The sequence below is a fragment of the Oryzias latipes genome, chromosome 21 (assembly GCF_002234675.1).
Source record: "Oryzias latipes chromosome 21, ASM223467v1".
NCBI classification, from domain to species: Eukaryota; Metazoa; Chordata; class Actinopteri; order Beloniformes; family Adrianichthyidae; genus Oryzias; species Oryzias latipes.
Window position 1 is genome coordinate 26,403,382 of NC_019879.2, and position 25,698 is coordinate 26,429,079.

The 25,698-nt window shown below is 39.0% G+C and overlaps 1 protein-coding gene across 2 annotated transcripts; it reads right to left on the reverse strand.

Moving 5' to 3' along the window:
- Positions 1 to 1,003: 1,003 nt before the first annotated feature.
- On the reverse strand, positions 1,004 to 25,150 carry traf3ip1 (TRAF3 interacting protein 1). 2 transcript variants are annotated; one of them, XM_023950965.1, is made up of 17 exons: positions 24,884 to 25,150; positions 22,932 to 23,000; positions 20,505 to 20,666; positions 19,861 to 20,019; positions 19,390 to 19,755; positions 19,228 to 19,305; positions 19,104 to 19,124; positions 17,223 to 17,246; positions 16,850 to 16,919; positions 16,533 to 16,553; positions 14,801 to 14,888; positions 14,551 to 14,631; positions 14,006 to 14,141; positions 13,889 to 13,925; positions 13,721 to 13,797; positions 4,164 to 4,381; positions 1,004 to 3,329 (listed from the first exon to the last, which is right to left on the reverse strand). In XM_023950965.1, exons 1-17 carry the CDS (start codon positions 25,004 to 25,006, stop codon positions 3,170 to 3,172), a joined length of 1,890 nt encoding a protein of 629 aa, XP_023806733.1. In that variant the 5' UTR covers positions 25,007 to 25,150; the 3' UTR covers positions 1,004 to 3,169. The 2 variants fall into 2 exon arrangements, with proteins under 2 accessions (XP_023806733.1, XP_011488257.1); XM_011489955.3 differs by lacking the exon at positions 19,104 to 19,124 and having other exon boundaries at positions 24,884 to 25,149.
- Between the last annotated feature and the right edge of the window lie 548 nt (positions 25,151 to 25,698).

Below are 25,698 nucleotides of genomic sequence, written 5' to 3' on the forward strand. Positions count from 1 at the left end.
AAATCCTGCGCACTGCTCAAGAAGCCCTTTGGTGCCATTCCTGTGATAAGTGCGCGCTCCTTGCACACAACCTATTAGAAATGAGGAAATTAAACAGAGTGTAGTTTATGTGGACATCCTACAGTTACTTATGCATTGCCTGTGCATGCAGAATTTGCATTTGGTCAGTAGGGAGCCAGTATGCGTAGCACCTTACTAATGAGTGTGGTGTGAGAGCAGCATGTAACAGCATCACCCACAGATCATGAATGCATGCCATTTCCGTTAGCCTGAAGCTAGGTTTATACCGTCCTCGGCATGTGCATCCATTGAGCACCTCCAATAAAAGTATGTATATGCGCATTTTGGACTTCCATGTTCAAAACTCCCGCATTCACAAGAAAGTTTCTATGATTGTTTTTAAGCTCTACATGCAAAATGTATGGCCATTACTTGCATGTTGCAAGGTAAACCAGGATGAACTTTGACTAATTGAATTTGCCGTTTTTATTCTTTGAAGTGCAAATAATTTGAAAATTGATGAAGGAGAAATTAATGACTGCAGTCGGTGCACGACTGGAATGCACAACAAACGCAGCATTGAGCTATGTTCACACTGTCTTTGGCAAATGACCACCTCCAATGAAAAGTCTGTGTAAGCATGTGTATCTGCTCATTTTGGGCTTCTGGCTTTAAAACTCTCGCGTTTTGGAGCTCTGCGTACGACATGCAAGTCCATAAATGCACACTGAAAGTTAAATCAGGTTGAACTTTGACCAATCAGGAAGTTCAATTTAGTAGTGACATTTGGATGGTGTCCCTGTAACGGTGTGAGCGCTTCTGTCTACGACCCTCCATTGGCCCGGGTTACCCAAAAACCTGCCGCACCCCACCCGTACGGGTCAACCCCCCCTAAGGGTGCATGTGACTAAGGCTTGAAGTCAATTCTTCTCTCTGAAGCAATAAGACTGTCCAGTAAATCTGTAACTCTTGTCTGTTAGAAGCAAAACTCAAGAGACAAACGTTTATTCCAACAGACCATTTATTTCACTCCACTACAAAATTATAGAATTATTTCCAGTATAATACATTCTTCAAATATACATATTGTACACTTATAGAGAAACTATGTGTTATAGTTTGTTGGGCGATTGCTTGTTGGTTCAGGAAATAAGGAAGTTTTTCCCCTAAAGTCTTTTGTTCACAAATACATCTTTAAAAATCATTTTGTATTTCTCAATTTAAAAAGCAATCTTCCAGTCTATTTTATGGCTTTTTATGTTTTCCACAGAATAAAGGTGTTTCAGTGAATGACAAAAAAAAAGACAACAAGTATAACATTTGTTTCAGTTTACAGAACTTGTTTCTCTGTTGGCAAAAACAGCAAGAAGGAGGCTTCAGAAGACTCGACTGTGTTTCTTTTTTAGGGAAGATGTGCAAAGTAAATTCAGACCAAACATCTGAAAAATATTAGTATAGCATAGTATGACAAACAAAACATTTAGGAAGATAAAGTTTTTGGGAGAAAAAGGACCTTAATTTATACTTTGGTTATGTTTTGAGTTATTTGAATTTCAACGGTCTGTGGATGATAAAAGCTCATTTTTTACCCCTGAAAATTGTAGAAAATTCCTTTAATATAATAGAAAATTCCTGTATACGAACATGAAATCAAAAATATTAGAGCATTTTTAAGTCTGAATTTTCCGTTCCAGCTTTTAGATTTGTTGAAACAAACATCCACAAACTTCACAAATAACAGGAACAACAAATCTGATTTTGAAACCCAAATGGTGTTTGCACGGCTTTACTTGAATGAATGAGCATGTCCAAATATTTTTCTCTCGTCAACACCAGGCTGCGGTAAGGACTTGACGCTTGCCGGCCAAAAATGAACGTGTTTACATAGAAATCTGGTGAAGTATGTCAAGTCATCACATCTGAAAAAAAAAGGTCAGGGTTGCAGTAAAAATACCGGATTACATTCAGGGACACGTTCAGAATTTCACAGCTTTTTCTGCATCCTCCAGGAGGCGGAAGGAAGAACATTTAGCCGTTTTCAGTCTGAAGTGTAATTTTACCTACACAGGTAAAATGAATTACTGCTAAAAGAAAACTATTTAACAATAAGTGGACTTTTTGTTTTATATACTTGCTTAATCTGGCCAAAAGGTGGGGGTCAAATCAGGGTCAGTCAATGAAAACCAGATTGTTTACCGTTTGTAAAATTGGTTTATAGTGTTTTTGTCAAATTTACATTTCTTTCTTTCCAATTTTCAATTTTTTTTTCGACTTTCAATCTGTACTTTTGAGTTTAAATCTGTTTTTAAGTCCATTTTTCTGTTTTTATTCACTTTAAGCCGATCCTGACTTGACTCCATAAAAAAAAGTTTCCTCTAAAAGTGTTAAAGTCTCTTGGGCACATCAAGGCGTCTTTTTAGATATTTGAAACAGATAGAGAGAGTTTTGTTTTTTTAAGTTGGTTCTGTAAATAGCATCAAACAGCAACTCCCCCAAACACACTCCTCAAAGTGCAGCAGTGCTTTCAGAGCGGCAGAATCACACGAGACAGACTTTCAAGCGTTAAGGAAATCATTTCTGCAAATGAAAATCCTTTATTTCCTTTTTCTTTGCCTTTTAGAAGATCTACAATAATAAACACTCACCTGGAAAACTGAAAGGAACCGTTTGAAATCTGACCTGCTGCCAGTAAACTGAGTATGTTCAAGCTAAATGTTGAGATTCAAAGGAAAAAAGAGAAGTGTTCGTACAAGTAACTATAAAAATATGCATTTATTGATCTCTCTTTTTTTTTTACATTTATTGGTTATAAACTAATGAGACAAACCTCACACATGGAAGCAGTGGCTGCTGTGCAGTTAAACAACGGTCCCTGTTCACGTCTGCGAGCTGCAGCGGCTCGTTCGACGAAGGCACCATCACAGAGCAGGGACCCAACATGTCCGTGTGCAGACACTGACAGCATGGATCATCTGTCAGGATTATCAGCATCCTCTTCCATCATCATCTCATCACTGAGGAATGATGGAAACTCTCTCAAGAACAGCTCAGCTCTTCTTCTTCTATGCTCCTCCTCCAGTTCTGACGTTTCCTTCTGTCCAACATGAACCCCAGGAGGCTTAGGGGCTGAGAATCGCAGCGAAGGTTCTGGGTTTCTTTATGTTTTCCCTCATTTCTTGTAAAAGGCTCCAGCCAGCATCTTCTGGATGAGCTCTTCGTTTTTCAGAACGTTTGCCTTCATGGAATAATTTTGATCCTGCTGGTCCTTGATTTGCTGCTCCAGCTCCACCAGTTCAGCTTTCAGAGGTTCCAGAACTCGTTCAGTTTCCCTGCATCAAAAAAAGGAATTACATGTTATCACAAACACACACAACACGTCGTTCCTTCTTTATTTTCTGTGCATAGAAAATAATAATCTGTCCTGCAGCAGTCCTGGACTGCACACACCATTTTAATGTCACTATTTTTCTATCACACTGTGTGTTTGAGAGAAAATATATTCAAAAACTCACCAAAACTCGCACCTACTATTTTCTTTTTTAAATTATTATTATGGGGTGGCCACAGGACCTATGGCTTGTGGGAGATTTGCGTGAGAAATTTGGCAATTTTCACATTTTCCCACAAAATGGGAAAAGAAAACTTTTCTTCGAGCGACCTTCACAAAAATTCCCAAACACACTGCCGGCTTACTGAGGTTTGTTGACCTTTGACCTCAGGAAGAGGCTACCATCTTCACTTTTCACCTCCTAAGGATTTCAATCTATTCAGTCCTAACCTCTCCAGCATCATTAGGAAGCTTCTCGGAAAAAAGTTTGCAGATGGTGAATGGCGTTAAGCGTGGAGAGCTCGCAAAAGCAAATTTTAGGGCATGAGTCAGATGCCTCAGGCTGAATGAAACATTACGACATACAATGACCATATTAGGACCTTTGTTTTATTAGGAAAGTGGGCGTAGTTAACAAAAAACCTCTGCTTTAAGGAAACCTAAAATGAGATTTATTTCTCATTAAGTCTGCAATAATTCAGAGATCAAAAACATGTTTTCAGGTTAATTGGTTTCATGAATTTGGCTACAGTCTACTTGGTCGGTCTGTTTAATAAAATATTTTAAACGTCAACCCCAAACATTAAACGGCGTGCTTTGTTTGCAGCATCCTAACCTCTGTTCCTGAAGCAAAGCCTCTGCGCATTCTTTGTTCTCCTTCCGCCAGCGCTGCACCTCGGCCCGCATGGCGTCCATGTCCTCCAGCGTGTACTCCATGAGTTTAGCCAAGAACTGGTAATTGTGGCACAAGCTCTGAATGAATGAGCGAAGCTTCTCCACCTCTTTTGTTGCCATCTCCCGTTTTTTCTGAAGTGCTGCGTCAGACACCAAACTCTGAAAGAGAATATTGAGAGAGACGTTTGTGGAAGTGCAAGGTTTGACACACGTTCAAAAATTCACCAAATTCAAATATTAGTTCACGACTGAAATAAATTTGATTTAAAAAAAAAAATATATATATACACATCTATATTTATATATATATAATTTTTTTACTAAATAAGGGTTGTGGACTCTGATGGCTCTTATAGCCAACATGGGTGCATGCTCCTCAAAAGTCCATTAAATCATTTGTGGGGTTCCCCAAGGATCAATCTTAGGTCAGCTACTTTTTAGTTTACATATGCTGCTACTTAGGGATGTCATCAGGAGGCACAGCGTTTTTTATCAAAGCTACACTGATGACACACAACTTCACATTGCTGTGTAAACTTTAGAGATGAAGTCATGGATGGCAGAGAACGTCTTTAGGTTTTAGTGATCGGTTCTGAAGAAGAGAGAAAGATTGTTTTATCTAAACAAATAGAAATATAAAAACATCTTCTTGGTGTGAGAAACCCAGGTGTTATTTTTGACTGAAATGAGTTTTATCCCACAAATTCAAAATGAAAAAACAGGATTCTCTTCTCTTAAAAACATTGCCAGAGTCCGCCCATTTTGTTCTCCTTCCAGCACAGAGGTTCTAATGCCTTCTTTTATTTCCAGCAGAATAAATGATTGTAATGCCCAGATGAAGGGTATCAAACCTTCAACTGTTGCAGATTTCAGCCGCACGCGTGCTGACGAGGACCAGGGGGAGGGGGGGACACATTACATCAATTTTAAACTCGCTGCATTTTGTTTCTTGATGGTTTTTACATTTGTAAATGTTCTATTTGAAGCACTTTGAACTACCTTTGTCCGAAAAGTGCTTTTTTATTTGAATTGAACAGTAATATCGGGAGAAACCGGAGTACAGCCCTGGACAGCTTGACAACTCCAATAGCAACGATATTGCTCGCCATTTTTGTTGCACGGTAATGTACAGTTGGGGGTGTGAGGGACTATAAGACAGTGGGAGACGCATGTAAACAGAGAGCTCTCAGCACTGGAAGGAGGTGAGAGGCGGGGTTGCTCCATGCTATTGGTTGTGCCCACAACTCAGAGGTGATTCCTAATGAACTCCTGCTGCCCTGCAAAAAATATGTCCTAGAAAATGACAGGTTTTTAGATTTTGGAGAAAAAAAAGTTGCATAATCATAATTTACACAATCTTTTAACAAAATAAACTAGCATAAACTGTTTTACTTCACATTAACTTCACTTTACCAGATTTCTAAAACTCTGCTTTAAATTAGTCCTAGAGAGAAAAATCTGAACCTCAAGTGTGCCGTTGATCTGTAAGCATTTCAGGAGGTTTCAAAACTTCTCTTTTTTTGTTTTTATTAGCTTTTTGGTAATGATATTTAAAAAATAACCAAAGACAACTCTGCCTTTTATCTGGTCATCTGTATCATATAACACAGTTCTGCTCAAAACAAATCCAACAGGCAACAACATTAATGTTCTTAAGAAATTCCATCCTCACTGGCGATTACCCAAATGCCCAGAACCAGAGCGTAAATGCATTTAGTGGTTTAAGATTTCAAGGCTGAAGACATTCAGGAGTTCCACCATGCTGGCTGGATCTACAAAGATCAAACATGATGCTGGATGGTGCTGGCTGATGTGGATGACTGGCTGATTGGTTTGCCGCTGAAAGGGGGGGTTCCCTCCATGACAAAAACACCCGGGTTCTTGAAGGAAGGAAGGGTATCGGAGAAAAAACTGCTGGCAGAGAGTGTTTGCTCAGCTGGACTCTGCAGTGTGTTTGTGTGTGTTTAACGGGAATGTCCCAAGCAGTGCGCACACACCTACAAACACCCAGCAGTCAATCAGGCCGTGCGTACAGTGAACGACCCCCAACAGTTTCACTCTTCAGGTGGTGTTTATTTTAGTAACCTTCTGTAGCGGTGGGGTTTTTGGGTCTTTTACTACAGTATTGGGTAACAACTACGATCCTTCTGCCTCCTTTCAAGTGCAACTTCTGGTCCAAACGAGGCCACCTGTTTTCATGAGGATGCAAAAATCCTTAATGACACAACGTGAAAATGAAACGGCGACTGCCTCGTCAACCCCTCACAGCAGCGGCTCAGGACGCCAGGCATCTCCGCCTTATCAAACCTCAAATGAACCAAACTGGACCTCAGCTGACTAGACCAGACCACACGGTAGGAATGACATCAAACATTATTGTTTGCCTCTGTGTCTTTCCATCCATGCGCACATTTCGGACCGCCTCGGTTCTGCGTTTTGTGGTGACTCAAGGGTGTGAGGCCTGAAATGCCTTGGCCCAGTGGTCCCTCAGCAAGGTGGGTGGCTTTCCACTTGGTGCTGCGAACCCTGCAGCTAGAAAAACACTCTACGGCTCAATCGGTTGGCTTAGCTGTGGTTTTGGTCTGCATAGCCCAGACAGGCAACCCTGGCTTTATTGTATTTGCCGTTGCTTTGCAACAATGCCCCCACCCCATCCATCTCTGTTGGAAAAGAGGAAAAAAGAAACACGGTGTGAAAACACAACCCGTTGTTCTTTGCCCACTCTGTCTTGAAAGATATAAATCAGAGTGTTATGGAGGTCTCTGCTGGGGACTTCCAGACTTGCGCACTCCTGGGTTTTTCTTTTATTTCGACAGTGATGAAGGGTCGAGGCAAAAGGGGACGACCAAACATCTGGCTGCAACGACCAAAAACAGGGGAAACTAAAACATTTCATATCTTCACCTCTTATAATTCATGACATTTGGAACAGACCGGCCCCCTGGAAGAACTTTTTCATCTAAAACCTAAAAAAAAAAAAACCTTCTGTGAAGCGATAACAAAATGAGAAGGTCATGGCACAGACTGTTTAACAGTTTTAGTTTAGTTTAATATAAAACCCAGCCGGTCATCTAATGACTAATTGGCTTAATTAGGAAATACGTGCTAAATGTGATTTATGGAGCGCTTTGGGGGATTTTCGGAGGAAGAGAAAACATTCTTTAAAGTACGCTCTGACAAGAAAAATGGTTTACAAGCAGACAACCTTCTAATTGCATGGAAAGCTTTAGGTTATATTAACGAGAAAAACAACAGGAGAGACAGTAGCTCATGAAGTGATTGCAGGGTATTTAGTAAGTGTTAATGGGAGACAACGTGTGCATCATCAGAAATTAACGCACGCAGTGGAAGCTGGAACCATCCGACAAGTGCGTTAAAAAGTAATAACGCACACTTCGAAGGCCATTTACCCGCTTATACCATGGTCACTTACAAAAGCAATACATATTAACCAGTTCTTATTTCTTAATTCCTTTTTTTTTTACCCGATTTGGATAGCTTTTCTCACAAAAAGCGGACTACCACATAATAAATAGTCCGCGTGGCGCCGCACCACCGCTGCAGTCAAGATACGGCAATATATATATATATATGCTGATCTTTCCGATAGGTTGAAAAAAGCATCAATTCAGAGAGAAAGTATATATGGAACGGTCATTTTTCAAAATAAAATAAAAGTTCAGACTCATAATAAAAAGAATATTTCGGTAATGCTCTCTTTTACAGAACACAATTTACAGTGTAGGCTGAGATTATTTTCTTCTTTCAGTTACAAAACTTGAATATAAATACAAATGAAAAGCAGAAAAGATTAGAACATAAATGATACATTAGCAAGGATATTCAGCTGGAAACAGTGTAAAGGAAAGACTTAGAATGAATCAGTCACATATGTAATGTCTAAAAATGACTTTTGAAGTTATGTAATGATATCTTCTTATCTTAATAAATACGCCTTTTAGCTTTGTTACTTGATAAATAATCTGCACTTGGACTGATAAAGTATAATTAACTATTAATATGTGTTAAGAACTGGATTAAGACAACTAATTAACATAAAAAACCGTTAAGTAAAACATAATAGTGGGATGATATAAATCCGCTTTTCCCTTGTGGCATGTGTGTACTGTAAGTAGATGCCTGGCGTCCTGCCAAGTGCAATATGTCTCTTTCTTAAGAAGAGAGAATATTTTCTTTATTTTGCAAAAAATAAATGAATGGATATAATGTTTAATATTTCTGTTTTTTTCCCTTTGTTTTTATTGCTTGAAATAGACCAAATAAAACAAAACCATTGAATTCAAAAAAAATTTAATAACGGGCTATTAGAGAGGGTGTAAGCTGAACTGATGAGCTTCTAACAATCGTTCAGGTTAATGGTGTTCGATTGAAAACATGCAAAGAAACATATTTGAGATGTAGAACCTCAAAAAAATATAAAGAGATAAAATAAGGGGAAAAAAAGCAGAGAATCGGTGAACTGAGGAGAGGCGTTCTGAGGTTAAAGGATGTTGCTGCTGCCCATGCCCATAGAGCTCCATAGGTGACGGTGGAAATTACCCTCTGGAGTATAATTTGAAACAAATAATAATTCTCAAGAGTTCATTGACTGAAGTGATGTAAAAAAAAACAAGGGAAACCACTTTGAAGCGAGTTAAAATGTTTGATGTAACCACTTGAATAAAAAATAAACTTTTAATCTGACGGTGCTCCTCCAACAAGCCTGTCTGCGCTCCACCAAAGTAATCCCACTAATGCAACGCCGCGGGGTCAACTTCTTGTTTCCACAAAAAACGCTGGATGTTTATGACGACAAGAGGTCTGCAGAGACAGGTATTTATTTTCTTGACGATTCTGCAGAGAGTTTTCTGGCCCTTCTCCTCTGTGACGCTCACTCAACAGCCGTCCATTTGTGTGCCACAGGGTTTATTTATACATTAAAGACCTTCATCTAGGCTAATTTGATGGGGGTACAGAAATTGGGGGAGAGAAGTACACAAAAATTCTAAGGAAAACGCAGCTGTTGCACGGAGCAGATTCTGTCTAAATAAAAAGAGAAGTATCTTGTAATAATATACAAGACTGCTGAGGGGTCACGCTGCAGGTCATCCCCATAAATTTGCCTTGGTCTTGTTCCCTCGCACACACGCTGAAACACACAACTGAGCTGTGATAAACAGACCCAACGGAACCATACAACCATACGAATATCCCTTCTAAACGAATATCATACAAACAGAAATTAGAAGAGTACAACCTCCTTTTTGCTTTATTAACATGTTTCAAACACCAATTCTTGTCGTGAACATGATATGCAGAAATGGCTTGGACGTCCACTGGGCTTTGATGAACGCAGGAGCATAAGAACGCCATTAGAAACGGACACATCAAACAGAAAAGGGAAGATAAACATTTATGGTTCTTTCTGTTCAGGTTTCACCGTGATTACAATCCAAGAAGAAAACATCTCTTGGTTCCGCTGACCTTTTATGTCAGGAAGGAGGTCATTCTGGAGGGTTTTACAGCTGACAGAGCTGGGGAAATAATGAGCGTGGGGGGAAGGCTGTAGTGTAGTTCACAGCTCCTGCAAAGCGGACATACCTGCACTAAGCTTCGCCTGCACACCATACAGGATACTGCGGTCCTCTAAACCAGAGGTTTGAGGCCCTGAAAGTTGAGGAGGCTGAATTAAGAAATTGAGGATAATCTCGTCTGAGCTCACGTTACTCAAAGAACTGCTAGTTTCTATGCTCCGTCGGTGCAGCTCTGTTTTCATGTGGCAATTGAAATGGTCAGACAGCACATGTGCACGCACATACACACATGAATGTCTTTTGCTAAATGCTTCAACTCCTGACAAGGCCTTTGAGTTTATTGTTGGTTATAAACCACGGCTTCAGGCGTGAGTTATGAGGGGTGATGCATGGGGCTACAGTGAGGAAGCGATAGATCAGGGCCTTTTTGCATGAGTGACATTCCAAAACAATCTATCCATCAAAGTCAGGGTGGTCAGTTAGGATGGGATGCAGGGAAAGCATGCCCCAGTGAAAGGGACCACCCAAAGCAGACAGCATACACCACCTCACACCAAAGCCTGCAGACCAAACTGTGAGCCTTGAACATTTTCTTACCCCAGACACAAATGAAACAGGACCGTCTGTGTGGCTGATAACCAAGTCGACAGAAGACAAACTGTTAGAACTTTTGGGCGCTTTTTTGGGAATAACATCAAACTAAGATAAAAGAGCAGAAGAAACTCTCCTGAAAGACCTACTGCTAGTTGGATCCAAGTTGGGAACGATTTCCCCCAACAGGGTTGATGGGTAAATGAACATTACAGCCCCCAAACACCCCATGATACACTTGATACAAGACAAAACCATTGACCGTACAGAAGAACTGGTCTGAGTGACCCACCCCCCACCCCTCGCATTCCTAACAGGAAGTACCTGCTGGCTCCAAGAAGCAAAATTCCCATTAAATTCTATAGAGAAATAATCAGCTGTTCCTCAGTAATTCATTGGTCAGAATAACCATTCTTGCTCTCCTTCCTTTTTTAAACTGTTCCTTGAAATTTCTACTTTTCCCCTTGTTAGGATTAATAAAGTTCGATTGATTTTTCTCGTGATATTCTTTTTCTGTAGTGCAAGTTATTCAAGTTATAAACTGACGGAGGTCTCAATAAAAGTATGTGGTGCCTGCTGGTCAAACGACAGATTTCATGTAGCCCCCTTTCAAGTGGCAGGTGTGGACTTTCAACAAGCTCACTTCTAATTGGAGAGAGTGGTTGCCAAAGAAGTGTTGACTCGAACCAACTCAAGCCAATCACTGCTGGCTCATGTCTGCCTCCAAAAGGGTGACTGAATTGGCTTCATTTCATTGTAAGTCATTCACTCCATCCAGTTCTTAAATACAATCAATGGAAAAAACTAACTTAATAGTAACTTTTCACAAAGAAGTAACTTGTTTAAGGATAATAAATCTTGATTATCTTAAGATATTTGATCTTGAAAACATCGCATTTCAAGCAAAAGGTCCAATTAAACAAGATTTGTTTTTCCTTTACATTTTTACGCTTCGTTTGTGGATGGTGAGTTTGTTTCAAAAAACAGTCCTGCTTCATTTAAGAAAACTGGAAAGTTTCATTTGACTAATAACCCTAGTATGTAATGTTTGAGCCAAAATGATCCTTACATGTGCAATTTCACTATCACTATGAGATGATTGGCATTTTTTTCATGATGGAGAACATATATAAACAAAATTAGGTTTGAATATACATTTCTATATACATTTCTATATGTTCTATTCTATATTTTTATTTTAAAAACTCTAACCAAGACAAATTCTACTAGTTCCATTGGCAGATTCTTTCACCAAAACCAAGGGAAAAACATATTACGTTCCATATTTCCTAACTTGTGAATGATTTCCTGTGTGGTTCTTCTCTTATAATGGGTCCAAGTTACAATTCTATATATTTCCTCCTGGAAATTTTCGCGAAACCAGCAGGAACTGTAGTCCTGAAAAAATATTTGTAACAGAGGGGAAAAAATGTCCTTTCCTGTATAGTCCTCACAGAGAAAAAAGGATGAATACAAAGAAACTTTGTTCCCAAGATGTCAAATACTTTTTCACAAAACAGGAAAGTCTCTAACGAGAATATAAATGAAGAAAATAAATAGGCATACCTCAAAGTTGAGCAACCCAAGGAAACAAGCTCCTTTTGCTCCAGACATCTAGATGTGTGTATCAATTGTGTGTGGTTTGTTAGGGGCCATGCTAACCTGTCTGGTTATAAGCAATTCAGCTTCACTGGAGGAGAACATTTCTGAGGTTTCAGGGAACTGCAATTACACCTCTTTACTCTGTTTGTTTACCTTTTTTTTCATTTTTTTTTTAAGTAAATGCCAATGTTGCACTTGGTTGGAAAGGGTTCATTGCAGTGGCGGTTCTACCCTGAATTACTCCCCGGGCGAGGCCCTCCTCTAGCGCCCCCCCCCCATAGAGTCACTTTGTCCATTTATTGTAACTGAAAATACAGTTAGGAAATATTTAATAAACACAAACAATCTGAAATAAATATTATAAACTACAAATCACACTAATAATACACTAGAATAAATGTAACTGCAGCACTAAGAACAGAAAACACTAACTAAAACCTAACCTTTGTGGCCTTCCTGATGCAAGCTTGTCAATAACGTCATCAAATGAAATCTGCTCCCCCCCCTGAATGATTGATACTAACAACAGCAGGTTAGTGAGTTGCTCCTGAGACATTGGTGATCTCAGGTATGACTTGATCAACTGGAGTTTTGAAAAGCTAACAGCAGCAGCAGCAGCAGCAGCAGCAGCAGCATGCTACCATCACAGCTTATTTAACATTATGAACTAATATACAACAATAAAACACAACAAAAACTTTGTGTTACAGCAGAGCAGACAGACACACGAATCATAACTAATGTTACAAGTTAAGGCAGAGCAAACATTTAAGAATAAATATCTTAAAAATGACGTTATTTGCAATATTTGGGCCTACTTCAGTTTTGGTCATGATAGACCAAACAAGAGATTTTTCCTCTGCAACGTTGTTGTTGTTGTAGGGCAGGTAGCATTCGAATTTAGAAAACGTGCATCTAGCTATGCGATAATACCCTTTTCTTTGTCTCTTTTCTCCTCTTCTTCTCTTTTCTTTCTAAATTGGGCACCAGCTTTGACCTTTTTTCTCCATATTTCAGATGTTTTTGCATTTAGCCTAAATGTCCTGACATAGGTATCAAGTCTGTCGACTAAACCAACTGTCATCTAAGTGAAGAATTTTTTTTTTGTTTCCCCATTTTTTATTTGAAATAACCAAAAAAGCATGATTTTTTTATACTTTTTTTATACCCGCAGCCCCCCCCCCTCCCGTTCGTCAAACATTTCCAGCAGGAGCGCGTGCAGCTGCACCCAGGGGCGCCAATTCGCTACATGGCGGCGCAATTTTTATTTTTATTTTTTCATGAAGCACTGAGCCGCGGCCCGCGACCGTTGCCCCCCTGGAAGAAGATCCAGCCAGGTTTGCGCATGCGTTTTGTGCTCCGTGCTCACCTCAGCCTGCACCCTTCACCCCGCGCCCCCTCCCTTCTCCTTCTTCACCCCGCGCCCCCTCCCTTCTCCTTCTCACACACATTTGCGTCTACTTCTCAAAGACAGCAGGGAGCGCAGCTGCGGGGCGGGGGCGCCGCCAGGTTTCAGGCTGTTACAAACTCTGTGATATAAGTAAACCAATAGTGATGCATAAAGTATTTTACAAGAGCTGAGCCGCTGGCGCCGCCCCTCCGTCATTTTTCCGCCCCGGGCGATCGCCCGTATGGCCCGTGCCTAAAACCGCTACTGGTTCATTGGAAGCAAAGTTCACAGAGAGAAAAGCTCAAACAAATGACAAAACTTAAAGAACTAGAACCCGTACTGCCCTCTAGTGGAGACAGAAAGACTACACCGTCCACAAACCTGTTCTTTAGATCTGAGGGAGGAATGGGGCAGTTCGTGGTTCTTCTTGACCTCAAGGATTTTTTTCACCAGGCCCCCTGGGGAGACAGAAACAGAAACATTCAATTTCTGAGGTAAACGTGGCACGCTGTGCTTTGAAAGGAGAAGCAGAAACGTCTGACGGTGTACCGTGCTCCTCCTCACTGTCCAGTTCTCGAGCGGGTTCCTGTGAACGGGAAATAAAAAATAAAGAAATAAGAATCCAAACAGTCTCCCTATGTTCAAACTGACATGTGAGGCACCTACTCGATCGCTCTCAGGAACGCTGAGGGGTGGAGGGGGTGCCTCCTCCACGAGGAATTGCTCGTCATCCTCCTCCTCATCGTCTGACATCTTCTTCCCGTCCATGATGACAGGTGCTCTGGGCTTGGCACTTGACAGCCTTCAAAACAGGAGCTTCGCTTATTTACAAGCGCATTTTAGACAGTGTTTTCTGAACCTGCTTCTAATTTATTTGGTTGATTACTTTTCAGTAGGACAAACACTAAGAATCGGGCGGCCGTGGTGCAGCGGTGGGGCGGTCGACCCATAATGAAATTGCAGGTTCGATTCCCGCCTTGCACGCCCATGAGAGACACTGAACCCCACCTTGACTCTGGTGGGAGGTTGGCGCCAGTGTTCGGCAGCAGAGCCGCCACCAGTGTGTGAATGTGTGTGTGTGAATGTGTGTGTCTGAGTGAATGTGACTGTAAAGCGCTTTGGGCCTTGAAATGCGCTATATAAGTATACGCCATTTAAGAATAAACGTGAAAACCGTGAGTACTGGATGCCACGAGTGACGTCAGGTTTACCTCTCTGATGGGGGGGCGTCAGCATGACTCTCTTGTCTCCTGACACGAAACCGTGCACTGCCCGGTCGGGCCATCAGCCTACTGATTTACCATAAAAATACATAATTACAAAGGGAAAAATAAAACAGAAAATAAGCAAATATGTACTCTGGGAGTTTCTTTCAAACAAATCAAAGTTTGGGTTGTGAGATGTTTACATGTGTCCCTTGAGTGATGGCAGGTCAAAGTGTAATGTATGAAGTGAACAGACCTGTTGTTGATGTCAGATGACATGGAGGATCCCACAGTGTTCCCATTTTCCTGAGGATGTGAACTTTGGGCAAAACGTGGATCTTCATCTGTCAGTAGAACATGTGGAGCGTTAGTCAGATTATAATGCTAGATCTCCACAGATCCTGTGTTAGCAAAAGGGACTTTAGGATCACTTAATGTACTGCAAAGTCCTAGACTCTCTATAAATGATAGAAACTTCAGATATACCCAAATCTCTTCTTTGTAAACCTGCAGAGATTGAACTTACATTAAAGGAGTAAAATCTAGATACAGCTTTTCAACAAAGGAGTGGATACGTAAAGCGCATTCCAAGGTTCTGCAGTGGTTTAGTCGGTCTCTGGACCTCAGCAAGGAGTTGAAAGTCTGTGTTGCTGTGGCAACAGCCCCAAAACATCACAGCTCTTGAGAAGAATGGACCAAAATCTAGAGTGCATGCAAACCTGGTAGAGACCCATCTACGTTTGACCTCTTCCCAACCATTATTACCACTTACTGTCTGCACTTTCTACATATATTTAAAAATCTTCCACTGTGAATTGTTTTTTTTTTTATCCCGTCTCTGGAATAACTTAAAAAGTCAGAGACTAAACAAATAATTTTGGTCCCACGGTTGTTGCTAATCCTGTGGCTGCATAATTTATATCTACATTTAAAAACTAATGACCTTCAAAATTTTAATATTAGCATATTATTGAGGAACATTTTTTATTCTGTCTTGTGATTACTTAAAAAAAAAAAAAAAACTTTGAAAGTTCAAGATGCCTATGCTAAATTCTGATTGTCCCTCCTGTTTGACACATCCAAACAACCAGACTAATCCAACCAGGAAGTGTTGTCTTCTGGATATATTTCATGTCCACCTATGGCACACATATTCAGTTATGCCAGACTTACTATATTCTGCATCTGGAGCAGTTTTCTTCTGCTGCTAGTTCACATGTGATATGTTCACAGATCTAACGTAAATATATCGGTTGGGAGAACGACATCAGTTACATTTTCCCTTCTATTATCTTTAAACACGCTGCTCTTGAAATATTTGAATTCATGATGCAGCTAATGGCAATACTACTAGGAGCTAAAGTGCAGAAAAATAGATCATCTATTTGACCACACCCTCCTCCATCCACCCATAATGTCCAGGAACATAAAGAACACGATTTTTCACAAACGATGGAATGCAGAATTTTGGTCTTTAGTTTATTAACCGTTAGAAAATGTAAATGGTAAATGGCGCATACAGTACAGACCAAAGGTTTGGACATACTTTCATTCATTTGAATGAGAAGGTACTTCTATAGTAAAAAAAGCTAAACCTAAAACTAAACAGACCCAAAGGGATTGTGGTAAAATTTCCTTTAATATGTTTCTGTATTTGTCTTCACCTTTGCTTAATCTAAATAACAACATTTTGTTTCTCAGTGATTCTAATCACTACTATAAATAATATTAGGGCTGAACTACAAGGAACCATCAAGCATTTAATCAAAAAATGGTCTCTAGTTGGAGAACCGATCTTCAGCATCATCAGGACGGATCACTGATCCGCATGACTGCATCCAGACCACATTAGGCCTTAAAGTACATTCTAAAGGAGCCAAAGAAGATATACTGTAATGTTTGCCAAACGTCAAGCCCAAAGTTCATTTGAAATGCTAAAGGAAACCTTAGAATTTTCCTGCAAGGATCTGCACAGACAGAACACGTACCTCCATCGCTGTCAGATTCATCTGTTGAGAACAAAAAAAGATGGTTTTCACTCGGTGGGACACACAGACTCTGTGTGGTTGTAATATTGATGGAAAATGGGTTTGAAAAATATTTTCATTGTATAACAAGTTTCATGAATGCTGTGTTTCTAAAGAAACTCCAACAAAATTCATTAATTTACAGTAACAATGACAATGCAAAATGATACTGGTAAATAAAGACAGGCGCTTGAGCTTCAGATCAAGCGGTCAAGAGCATTATTTTTCATCAGCATCTGTCCCTAAAACTCAAACAGGTGACGTGGGGGAAACCTGACCTCCGGCTTTAGGTCTTCGCCTTTGTCCTTTGGCAGACGACGGTCGAGGAATTCTCGCGGGGCTGTCGGGCTGCAGAAGAAAGAAAAAACATGGAAAAGAAAAAGATGAAATACAAAGAATGGCGCTGATGTCCTCTTTAGTAAAACCTCTGGAAATTCATATAATAATAATAATGTTGTGGGTTTTTGCACTTGAATAAAAAACAAAGTTTAACTTCAATTTAGCCATTTGTACAGAAACAGAAAGAAAGCAGAAAATAAAAAATGACAACTTCCTTTATTACCTAAAGGTTTTACAAAAATGCTTTTGATTTTGATTGTTTTTATTTTAAATTATTCTTTTTATTTAAATTATATTAAAATATATTCCCACCTGGCTTCCGACTACTTCTGGAGGCTGCAGAGACAAGAGAAGAAACAATAATGAGGCGCACAAAGTCACAGTGCAAATATATATATGACAGAGCCACAATAAATGAAGAAAACTAAATAAATACATGAAAATAAAGTTGTCAAACAATAAGATGAAGTCTTCATTTTAAAAGAAAAAAAGTTGTGCAAATATGAAAAAAAAATCTTCAATTTACATGAATAAAATTGTAAATTTGTGCACAAAATTTTACAATGAAAAAGTCTTGCTTTTAGGAAAATGAAATTGTTGCATTTAGCTTTTAAAATGTTTTAACAAAGACAACTGGAATTTACCTGTGCCATTCATGTTCAGAGAAAATCTGATCAACATCATACTGCTCAACAATCTTATTGAATCGCTTTATACTTTTTCGTAAATGTACAACTTTATAAAAAAAAAAAAAAGACTTTTTCTTGTAAAATTATGACTTTTTAGATCATAAATTTGTGATTTTGTTCACAAAAAGTGTTGACTTTATTGTCTAATATTTTTACAAGTTTATTTTCACCACATTTGGACTTTTTTCTTCTTTATATAAAAGAAACCTATAAAGAAAACAACCGCTGTAAACACGCCATATTACAGCAACAATGCTAATCTGCATCTGCAATCTCTAAGCAGGTCACAGAAAACACAGCAGAGCGTGGATCGGGACAATAAAGCAAAATAAATACCAGGTAGAAGCTTTCCTTACTCTGACGTGGGCAGTCAGTGGTTTTCAGAATGCTTTCATTCACACTGTAAGGTGAATTTAAAGCTTTGTAGAGCAGGAAGGGCCCTTATGGAAAGTGGCAGACTGTTCATCATAGTATGTCCACAGACTGTAATTCTGTGTAGAACCTCACCTTGGCGCTGATGTCCTTTTTTAACTCACATTTAGGAGGTGGAGTAAGACCATGTTAACACACTCAATAGGATTTTATGTTGTTAATAGATGACTTTAGATTTCTATTGTGATTTCTATTGTCAGGTGGCTTTTGCTTGTATTTCCACCAAATCAGCTTTAGAAGAATGACAGATTCATTGAACACAGAAACATGCCGGGAACAAAAAATAAAGAAAAGTGTGGCTAGCATGCTGAAAACACAAAGTATCTAACAGGCAAGCTCAAGCTGCTGCAACAGTTACTGCATTGAAACTGTATTTAAAGACCCACTCCAATTAAATTGTGATTTTGCTGTTTTTAACATGTTCTTGTAGCATTTTTCTCATCTATAAAGGAAATTAAGCTTGACATTCTTTATTCAAATGGTTGTGAATCAGGAGCAGATGAAAAAGTGCCGTTGGAAGAAGCCTGTAGCAGGAAAAGCTACACCAGGTCGCCATAAGCCCCCCCCCGCTCCACAAAGATGGACAAACAGATCCATAAACGATTTGGTTTCCCTCGTCTGAACTGGCATTTGGCTCAAAACTTTAAGAACTGGAAAGCGCCAATATTCTTCGCCATTTTTGCTTCACCGGTCATTTTTTTGTTAGGAGTGGGTGAAGCTGTAAGGTAGTGGGAGAGCATGTAAATAGAAGGGTGGCGGGCTTATGCGGTTTACGCCAATAATCCCGCCCACAACTCGGGGGTGAATTTCTAATGAGCTGCTGCTCTGCAGACCCTAGAAAGTGACACCAGCATTTTGATTAAGCCTGTAATCATAATTAATTCAGCTCTATTCAATAAGATGTTATTTATATAATATTACAACGCAGGTATCTCAACGTGCTTTTAGGTAGAAAACCTAAAATCAGTTATAAAATACAAAGCTAAATTCACTAGGAAAGCTTTGAAATTAGACCCATAGATGATTGGAGTGGGACTTTTAGAGGCAGAACTGTTTTCTAGGGTTTCATTACCTCTTCATCAGGATTTGGTTCCTTGCAAAAACACGAGTTACAACAATAGAAAAATTCATTTATATTTAATAAATCCTAAAATTGTGCAGATTAGCTTCCTAATTATACTAAATGATAAACTTACCGGTGTCCCCGTTTTGGCTGTTTGACTGTTGATCTCATCAGAACTGGGTTTCTGCTCCGGTTCTTCTGGCTCTCTGGTCTGAACACAAAAGCATCTGTATAATATCTACCATTCTTTGCTACTAATATATAATCAGACATTAAGGGAAGTGAAGTTTTGTACCCTTTTATCCCCACTTTCTGCACGTTTGTTCTGCTCCCCTTTGCCGTTTTGTCGCTCTCTGTCTTTTTCCTTGTGCTTTCCTTTGTCCCGGTCTCTGTGAGAATCTCTGTCTTTGTCTCTTTGCCGATCTCTTGTTCTGTCCTGCTCCTTCTCCTTGTCCCGAGCGCGTCCATTGTGGCGTTCTTGCTCCTGGTCTCGACTCTTTTCTCTTTCTGCTGCGGGCTTTTGGTCGCTGCGATGGCGCCTGTCAGAGTGGTCACGGTCACGCCGGCGCTCCTTCTGCTCGCCCTTGAGCTGCTGATCTTTGGGCTTCACTGTGTCTTTCTCTTCTCGACTGCTGCTGCGCTCGGTTAATCTTTTCTTCCCCTGAAATGGTTGAAGTGAAAAAGAACATAGACAAAAAATACACAGAAAAACAAACAACTGATTAAACAAAAACAAAAAAAGAGGGCATCTGTACTGAGAACTCACATCTCTATCTAGACCATGGCTGCGCTCCTCCCTGTGCCTCTTGTCCTGGGATTTCTCTCGGGATTTGTCCTGGGATTTGTCCTGGGATGTGCCAATCTTGGTTTTTGGGTCCACCTTTCCTCTTGAGAGCACTTGCTTCACTGCTTCATCACTGGATAACTGCAAAAAGATAAAACGAAAATAGAATTCCACTCCTGTGACAAATCAAACCTGAGATGCTTAGCTTTTGTCGAACTGATCTGACTCGCTACTATTTTTCACTCACTTTACAATATTTCTCCACAAGGGAGAAACCTCCAGATCGATAATCACGTTTGTCACATACGTATCTGTAAGTTGTGAGACGTTTTTATGTTGCCAATAACTGTTTCCATATTGTTTAGAGGAAGAAGTCCCAGAGCATCAGTTCATCCGTTTCCTCCCATCTCCAGGGTACAATTAAAGCTTTCCAGGTTTTTCCTGAAGCTAAACAACCATTTCCTACAGAGTGTTGTTAATCTAATGAATGTGAAAAATAGATTTAGGTTTTTGAGTTTTCACACAACAGTTTGGTCTCCGGAGTAACTGAGTTAACATTAAGCAATCATAAAAAATGTCTTTTCTCGTGTTTTTTTTTCTGTGTGTGATCTTTCAGTGACACTGACCTTGTTGAGGCAGCATCTGCCGATGGCCTGCAGCAGCTCGTTGGTTTTCTCCGGTTCGTGCCCAGCAACTATTCGTGCAGGCTTTGCCGTTAACGGCTCGCCACTTACCAACGCCACAACGTCTATGGCTTTCTGGAGGAAAGACATTCTTGCTTCTTTGCCCTGAAAAAAGAAAAGGATCACCAGAAAGGTGAGTACAAAAACATATCTGGAAAAAGAAGGAATTCAAGGGTTCTCCCTTTTTTATTTTTTATTTTTGTAAGCACCACTTTCTAGTTTACCAGTGAATGTTGTGACCATTAAATAACAATTATACATAAGAGGAACCAGCAATTTAAAAATTGCTCCTCTTTGTAAGACGGAAATCAAAAGGCATATTTTAAAAACGTTTACGGAAAACCTTTTTGTTTTGTGAGACGGCAGAAATTCATGCTTCCAAAAACTAATAGGACAAATCTGCAAAAAAGCACAATTAGTTAAAGATTATTCACTCCATCCTTTTAGGTTTTCTAGAAAATGCTAAACTAAAAAGTACTTTCATGTCACCTAACTGTAAGAGCGTCTCTACTTTGCTTTTTTTTGGGTACAATCTGTAATTTAATGCTACATATTCAAGATAGGATCTAAGTAATGGTCCTGCACAAAAGACTCTTAATGGTTGAAATTAAATGAAAAAGAAAATGGGGAAAAAAAACACAAGTGGGTCCAATTTTTGTCTCTTTGATGTGAGGCACCAAATGATGTCCCAGGAGGATACATTACTTCACAAATCACATGAACGGGGATCCATTTTTTCCACTTTTCCTCCAGCCTCACTCTAACATAAATCCACTATTTGAAAAGTTGTAAAATGCAGGTTTGGATGAGAGCTCTCTGTTCACAGAGAAACAGCAACCCTGAAAAATTACAAATGTTTGGTAACAATAATCAGTTCTCATCAATTTAAAAATAAAAAAATGATAAAACAAATAAGTGAAAAATACATTTCTAGATGGTCAGATAAATGATTTCAACGATGCTTGATCTGAAACTTGCTTGAGTGCAGCTTTCTGTTGGTGGAATTTGGCAGAATTCAGGCAAAACTGAAGTGAGTCCCACTTACTAAGGATAAGCACTACTACAGGCTCATGTGCCAACAGCCGACTAGAGTTTTAACACCTCAGAAAACCTTCTCAGAGCCAGAGCCTGTCACCAAAGAGCTTCTCTTTCAGCCTGGGTGTTCTCTTACGCCATGCGCAGACGGCGCAGACTGCGCAGATGGCGCAGACATATTTCAGCTACACAAGGTCGACCTGGTCTTCTGTTACTTTTCAGAACAAAAAGCATTTGTGCAAAATAATAATAATTAGAACAGATTAGTTATTAAATAAGTCAGCAGAACATGAACAAACCAAAAAATGTGCTACACAATGTTACAATTTGTTTATGCTAAAGTTATGTAGAATAGTTAAGTTTAAAATTATCCTTATTGGAATTATTTACTATATGCAAAAATGTACAACATTTACTTTAATACATATATATATTTATTTTAATAATGTATGTTTATATGTAATGTTAAATATATTCGTTTTTATATTTTTTTACTTGAGTAAGATGTTCTATTTATCATCCATGTTTTCCTACAGATATTCCCTTCATTTTATATATAGATATAGAAGTTTATTTTCTTTTAGGGGGACTTTCCGCTCTTTATTTTGTCAAATCTAACCGGCTCTCCTTACATTTAAACAGGTTTTTTTAAACCTTCTATACCTTATTTTTGTTCTTTATTTCCTGCTTTAGCCAGCAGTTCTAACAGACAAACAGTCTGCAGCAGTCTGTTGATCTGATGAATCCCAAACATCCTGTTTGCACATAAAAAACTATTTACATGCAGGAATATACAGATTAGCTTATTTCTAATAAAATCAAAATAGTTTATATGACGTCCATGTGCTGTTCCATAATTCCATTTTTTTCAATAGCAGCATATAAATGACAGCTTCCTCTAAAATTACTAAAAAATCTTTCTATTCATGTTCTGCTTGTAGAACATGGATTAGTCTGAACCCATACAAGTGATTTACTTTAAAGATAGTTTTCTTAGAAAACTATTTTTTAAAACATTTTGTTTAGAGAAAAAAAGGATTGGCTAGAAAAGAGCATTTTTGATCATTTTATAATCGTCCATATTTCACTTTAGAAAACATTTTTGGAGGTATGTGGAGTAAGTAGTTGTTGATATTTTTCTTTCAGTTCTTCAAAACTTTAAGTTTTAAAGTTTTCTCAGCAAGAGCAGCTTCCACATTTGCTGTTTTCTTGGTTTTCTTTGCAGGTGTGTGATATTTGATGATGTAGACAAATGCATTCAAATGAACATAAAAGAATAAATCTGTGACACATTTGTCTTGAGTTGCCAGGATACTAAAGGAATAGAGGACTTACATTGACATTATCCGACTTCATTTCATTTTCTTCATATAAGCCTTTCAGAAAACCAGTGGTTCTGATGACCTACAAGAGATGAAAATGAGTTTTATTTCATGTTCAAAGCAGCAAACATCGATTAAATCCTAGCCATATCAACAATAATTAAAAAACAACATCTTTCCTCATTTTAAACAACTCTTGACAGCCTAAAGTGCAGATTTAGTGAACTCTCTGCTTAAGTCCTGTGCCTAGAGATGAGAATGTAATCAGAGTAAAGAGTCTAAACGACTCCTTTACTCTGATTACTGTCTGGACGTGCCTCCATTGTTCAAATATGTATGAAACAGCAGTGAAATACAAGACAACGTAACAAGTGAGGCATAGAAAAAAAGATCCAACCTCTGTTGAGAAAACAGATGCTGCTTTACACCTCTGAGACTTCTCTATACATGTTAATTTATTCTGTCTATTTTAAGTCCCCTTCTGGTCGACTTTGATCCATTTTCAAAGCGTTCCCAGTGGCCTTTACTTATGATGATGCCGTTTTTAGCCAAAATCAAAAAACCTGTGTCGTTTCCTAGGACAGAGTTTCTGCAGGCGATTAGAAATTTCTCACAACCCCAACCAGACATTACCAGTGGAACAAAAATGGTGAGCAATATTGGAGCTATCCAGCCATACAGAGAGAGCCAGATCCAATCTCAGACAAAGAAAACGATGACGCACACGGAACCAGTTGTTTACAAGTGGATGCATCAGAACGGAGCGGAGTAGGGAGCTTGTGGCCCGCTGCTGTAGATTCTACGCCATAAGCCCTTTCACAAAAAAATTTCTGCCTGCTCCTGATTCACAACAATTTCAATAAAGAAATACTCAGAAATGTAATTCTAAGCTTCAATTTCTTCATGTATGTCCTCCATTCTTAGAAAAATACCACAAGAACATGTTAAAAAACCCAAAACAGTGGGGTTTTAAAGTTAAAATGCATCAAAAATACTTTCAAATGATCAAAATAACTATTTTATTAATAAGTCATTTCTCAAAATTTTTGGATATAGTTACTCTTTCCTTCTTTTATTTAGTGATGGTTTCAGATAAATACCTCCAAACCAACAAAAGCCAGGTTCATCGGTAATCAAGAAAATATTTCTAAGGCACAAAAGCATTGGCAGCATCAAAACAACATGAAAACAAGAAGTCAAAATGGTTGGTATAAGTAAAAAATCAATAAATAATAATAACTAAATATGCAGAAGACTCTCAGAAAAGAAAGCAAAAAATAAATCAAACAAATACTGAATATTTTGTGTATAAACACCACTGCAAACATAGAAAAGAATTTATTGAATTGTGACTTTTATAGGAGTGGGTTTTTTCCCCATGACAGAACACCAGGGAGCATTTATCCATGTTTAAAACCACAGTTTCAGACGTTTTAAAAAGTATTTGTTTCTACTATAACACAGATGCAGATGGTTATCGGCATCAATTTTTTCTACAAGTAACTAAACTTCATTCATAGTCATTTAACGATCCGAAAAAAATACTGTTGAATAGTTCAACAAGGGACCAAGTTAAATGGGTTTGTTGAAGTCTGAGCCCAGGTGCTGCCTAGCAACTAAACGACGCTGATCAGCTAGCTAGGTAGCTAACGAAGCTAACACTTTAGACTAAACCACAGCAGAAGTTCTGCTGAAATAATACAACGTTCCTGTCCTCAGATATGTTACTTTTTGCTGCCAGTGATGGCAGCCGTATCAGCTGTGTTACCTAATGCTGCCTAACTTACTTAAAGAGCTTTTCTTTAGGTGCAATACCACTAGCCATGATGCTAGCCGTACCCCCGCATTTCTTAGCGTATATAGGGCATTTTCGCTCCGCTTTTTTCCGACAAAATGGACTAAAAGAGGGGCTGTGAAATAGTCACACCGTCGTGAAGATACTGTAAAACAGGAATTCCGCCTCACCTCCATGAAGATGTCGTGCAGGTACCGGAACGGCGGCTTGCTCAGCAGCTTTTCCATGAGCGGTGGTTTCTTTATCACTTTCCCCAACGTTTCCTGAGTCTTTTTCACCACCGCCGCATTCATGGCGGCGGTAAACACGCATACAACCGAGTGGGTGATCACTAAGGGGGTGAAGCAGCAAAAAGCCCGGTGTGGATGCTAAACGGATCTACAGTTTGGTTGCCATGTCAATATTCAGCAATCCCACAATGCTTCACGGTTAAACAGTGCGCCTGCGCTCAACTGTGGACTTGTCAAGCGCATTGTTACCATGGCAACTGTTGGAGGGAATTGGGGGGGGGGGGGTTGCCGAAGGGGACACAAATCAAAATTTAACAACACAAATAGTTTTGGAATGAATATAATACTTTTCATTGATATTTTTATTGATTTTGTTCGTTTGGTGACCGACTTTGGACAAAAAAACAGGAATCTTGACAGCACAACCAGCATGTTATGTTATTGATCAACTATGATCACTTTGAATTTGGGGTCCAGCACACTTAATTATCAGTATAGAGTCATTACAAACACAGAAAATAATCAACTAAATTCAACGATTTGAGTGAAGAAATATTATTTATTAAACAAATAAAAGATATTAGAACTAAATAAAAACATTGATTTAATCTCAGTGAGGAAATTAATATTCTTAATTAATATATTATAATTGGTTTCTGTGTGACATTAATGTTAGACATATAGAAATATGTGTCACTACTGGTTGTGTGACATACTTTGGAAGAGAACAGTTCAGAATAACTTTCGTTGTGACA

What these genes read in the sequence shown, in the direction of transcription:
- traf3ip1 (XM_023950965.1), bottom strand. Translation starts at nt 25,006, where the DNA reads ATGAATGCGGCGGTGGTGAAAAAGACTCAGGAAACGTTGGGGAAAGTG. An exon ending in GCAGATGCTGCCTCAACAAG is followed by an intron (nt 20,020 to 20,504) that starts GTCAGTGTCACT and finishes ATCTTTTTGCAG; the next exon opens with TTATCCAGTGATGAAGCAGT. An exon ending in CAGCCAAAACGGGGACACCG is followed by an intron (nt 19,125 to 19,227) that starts GTAAGTTTATCA and finishes TGTTTTTGCAAG; the next exon opens with GAACCAAATCCTGATGAAGA.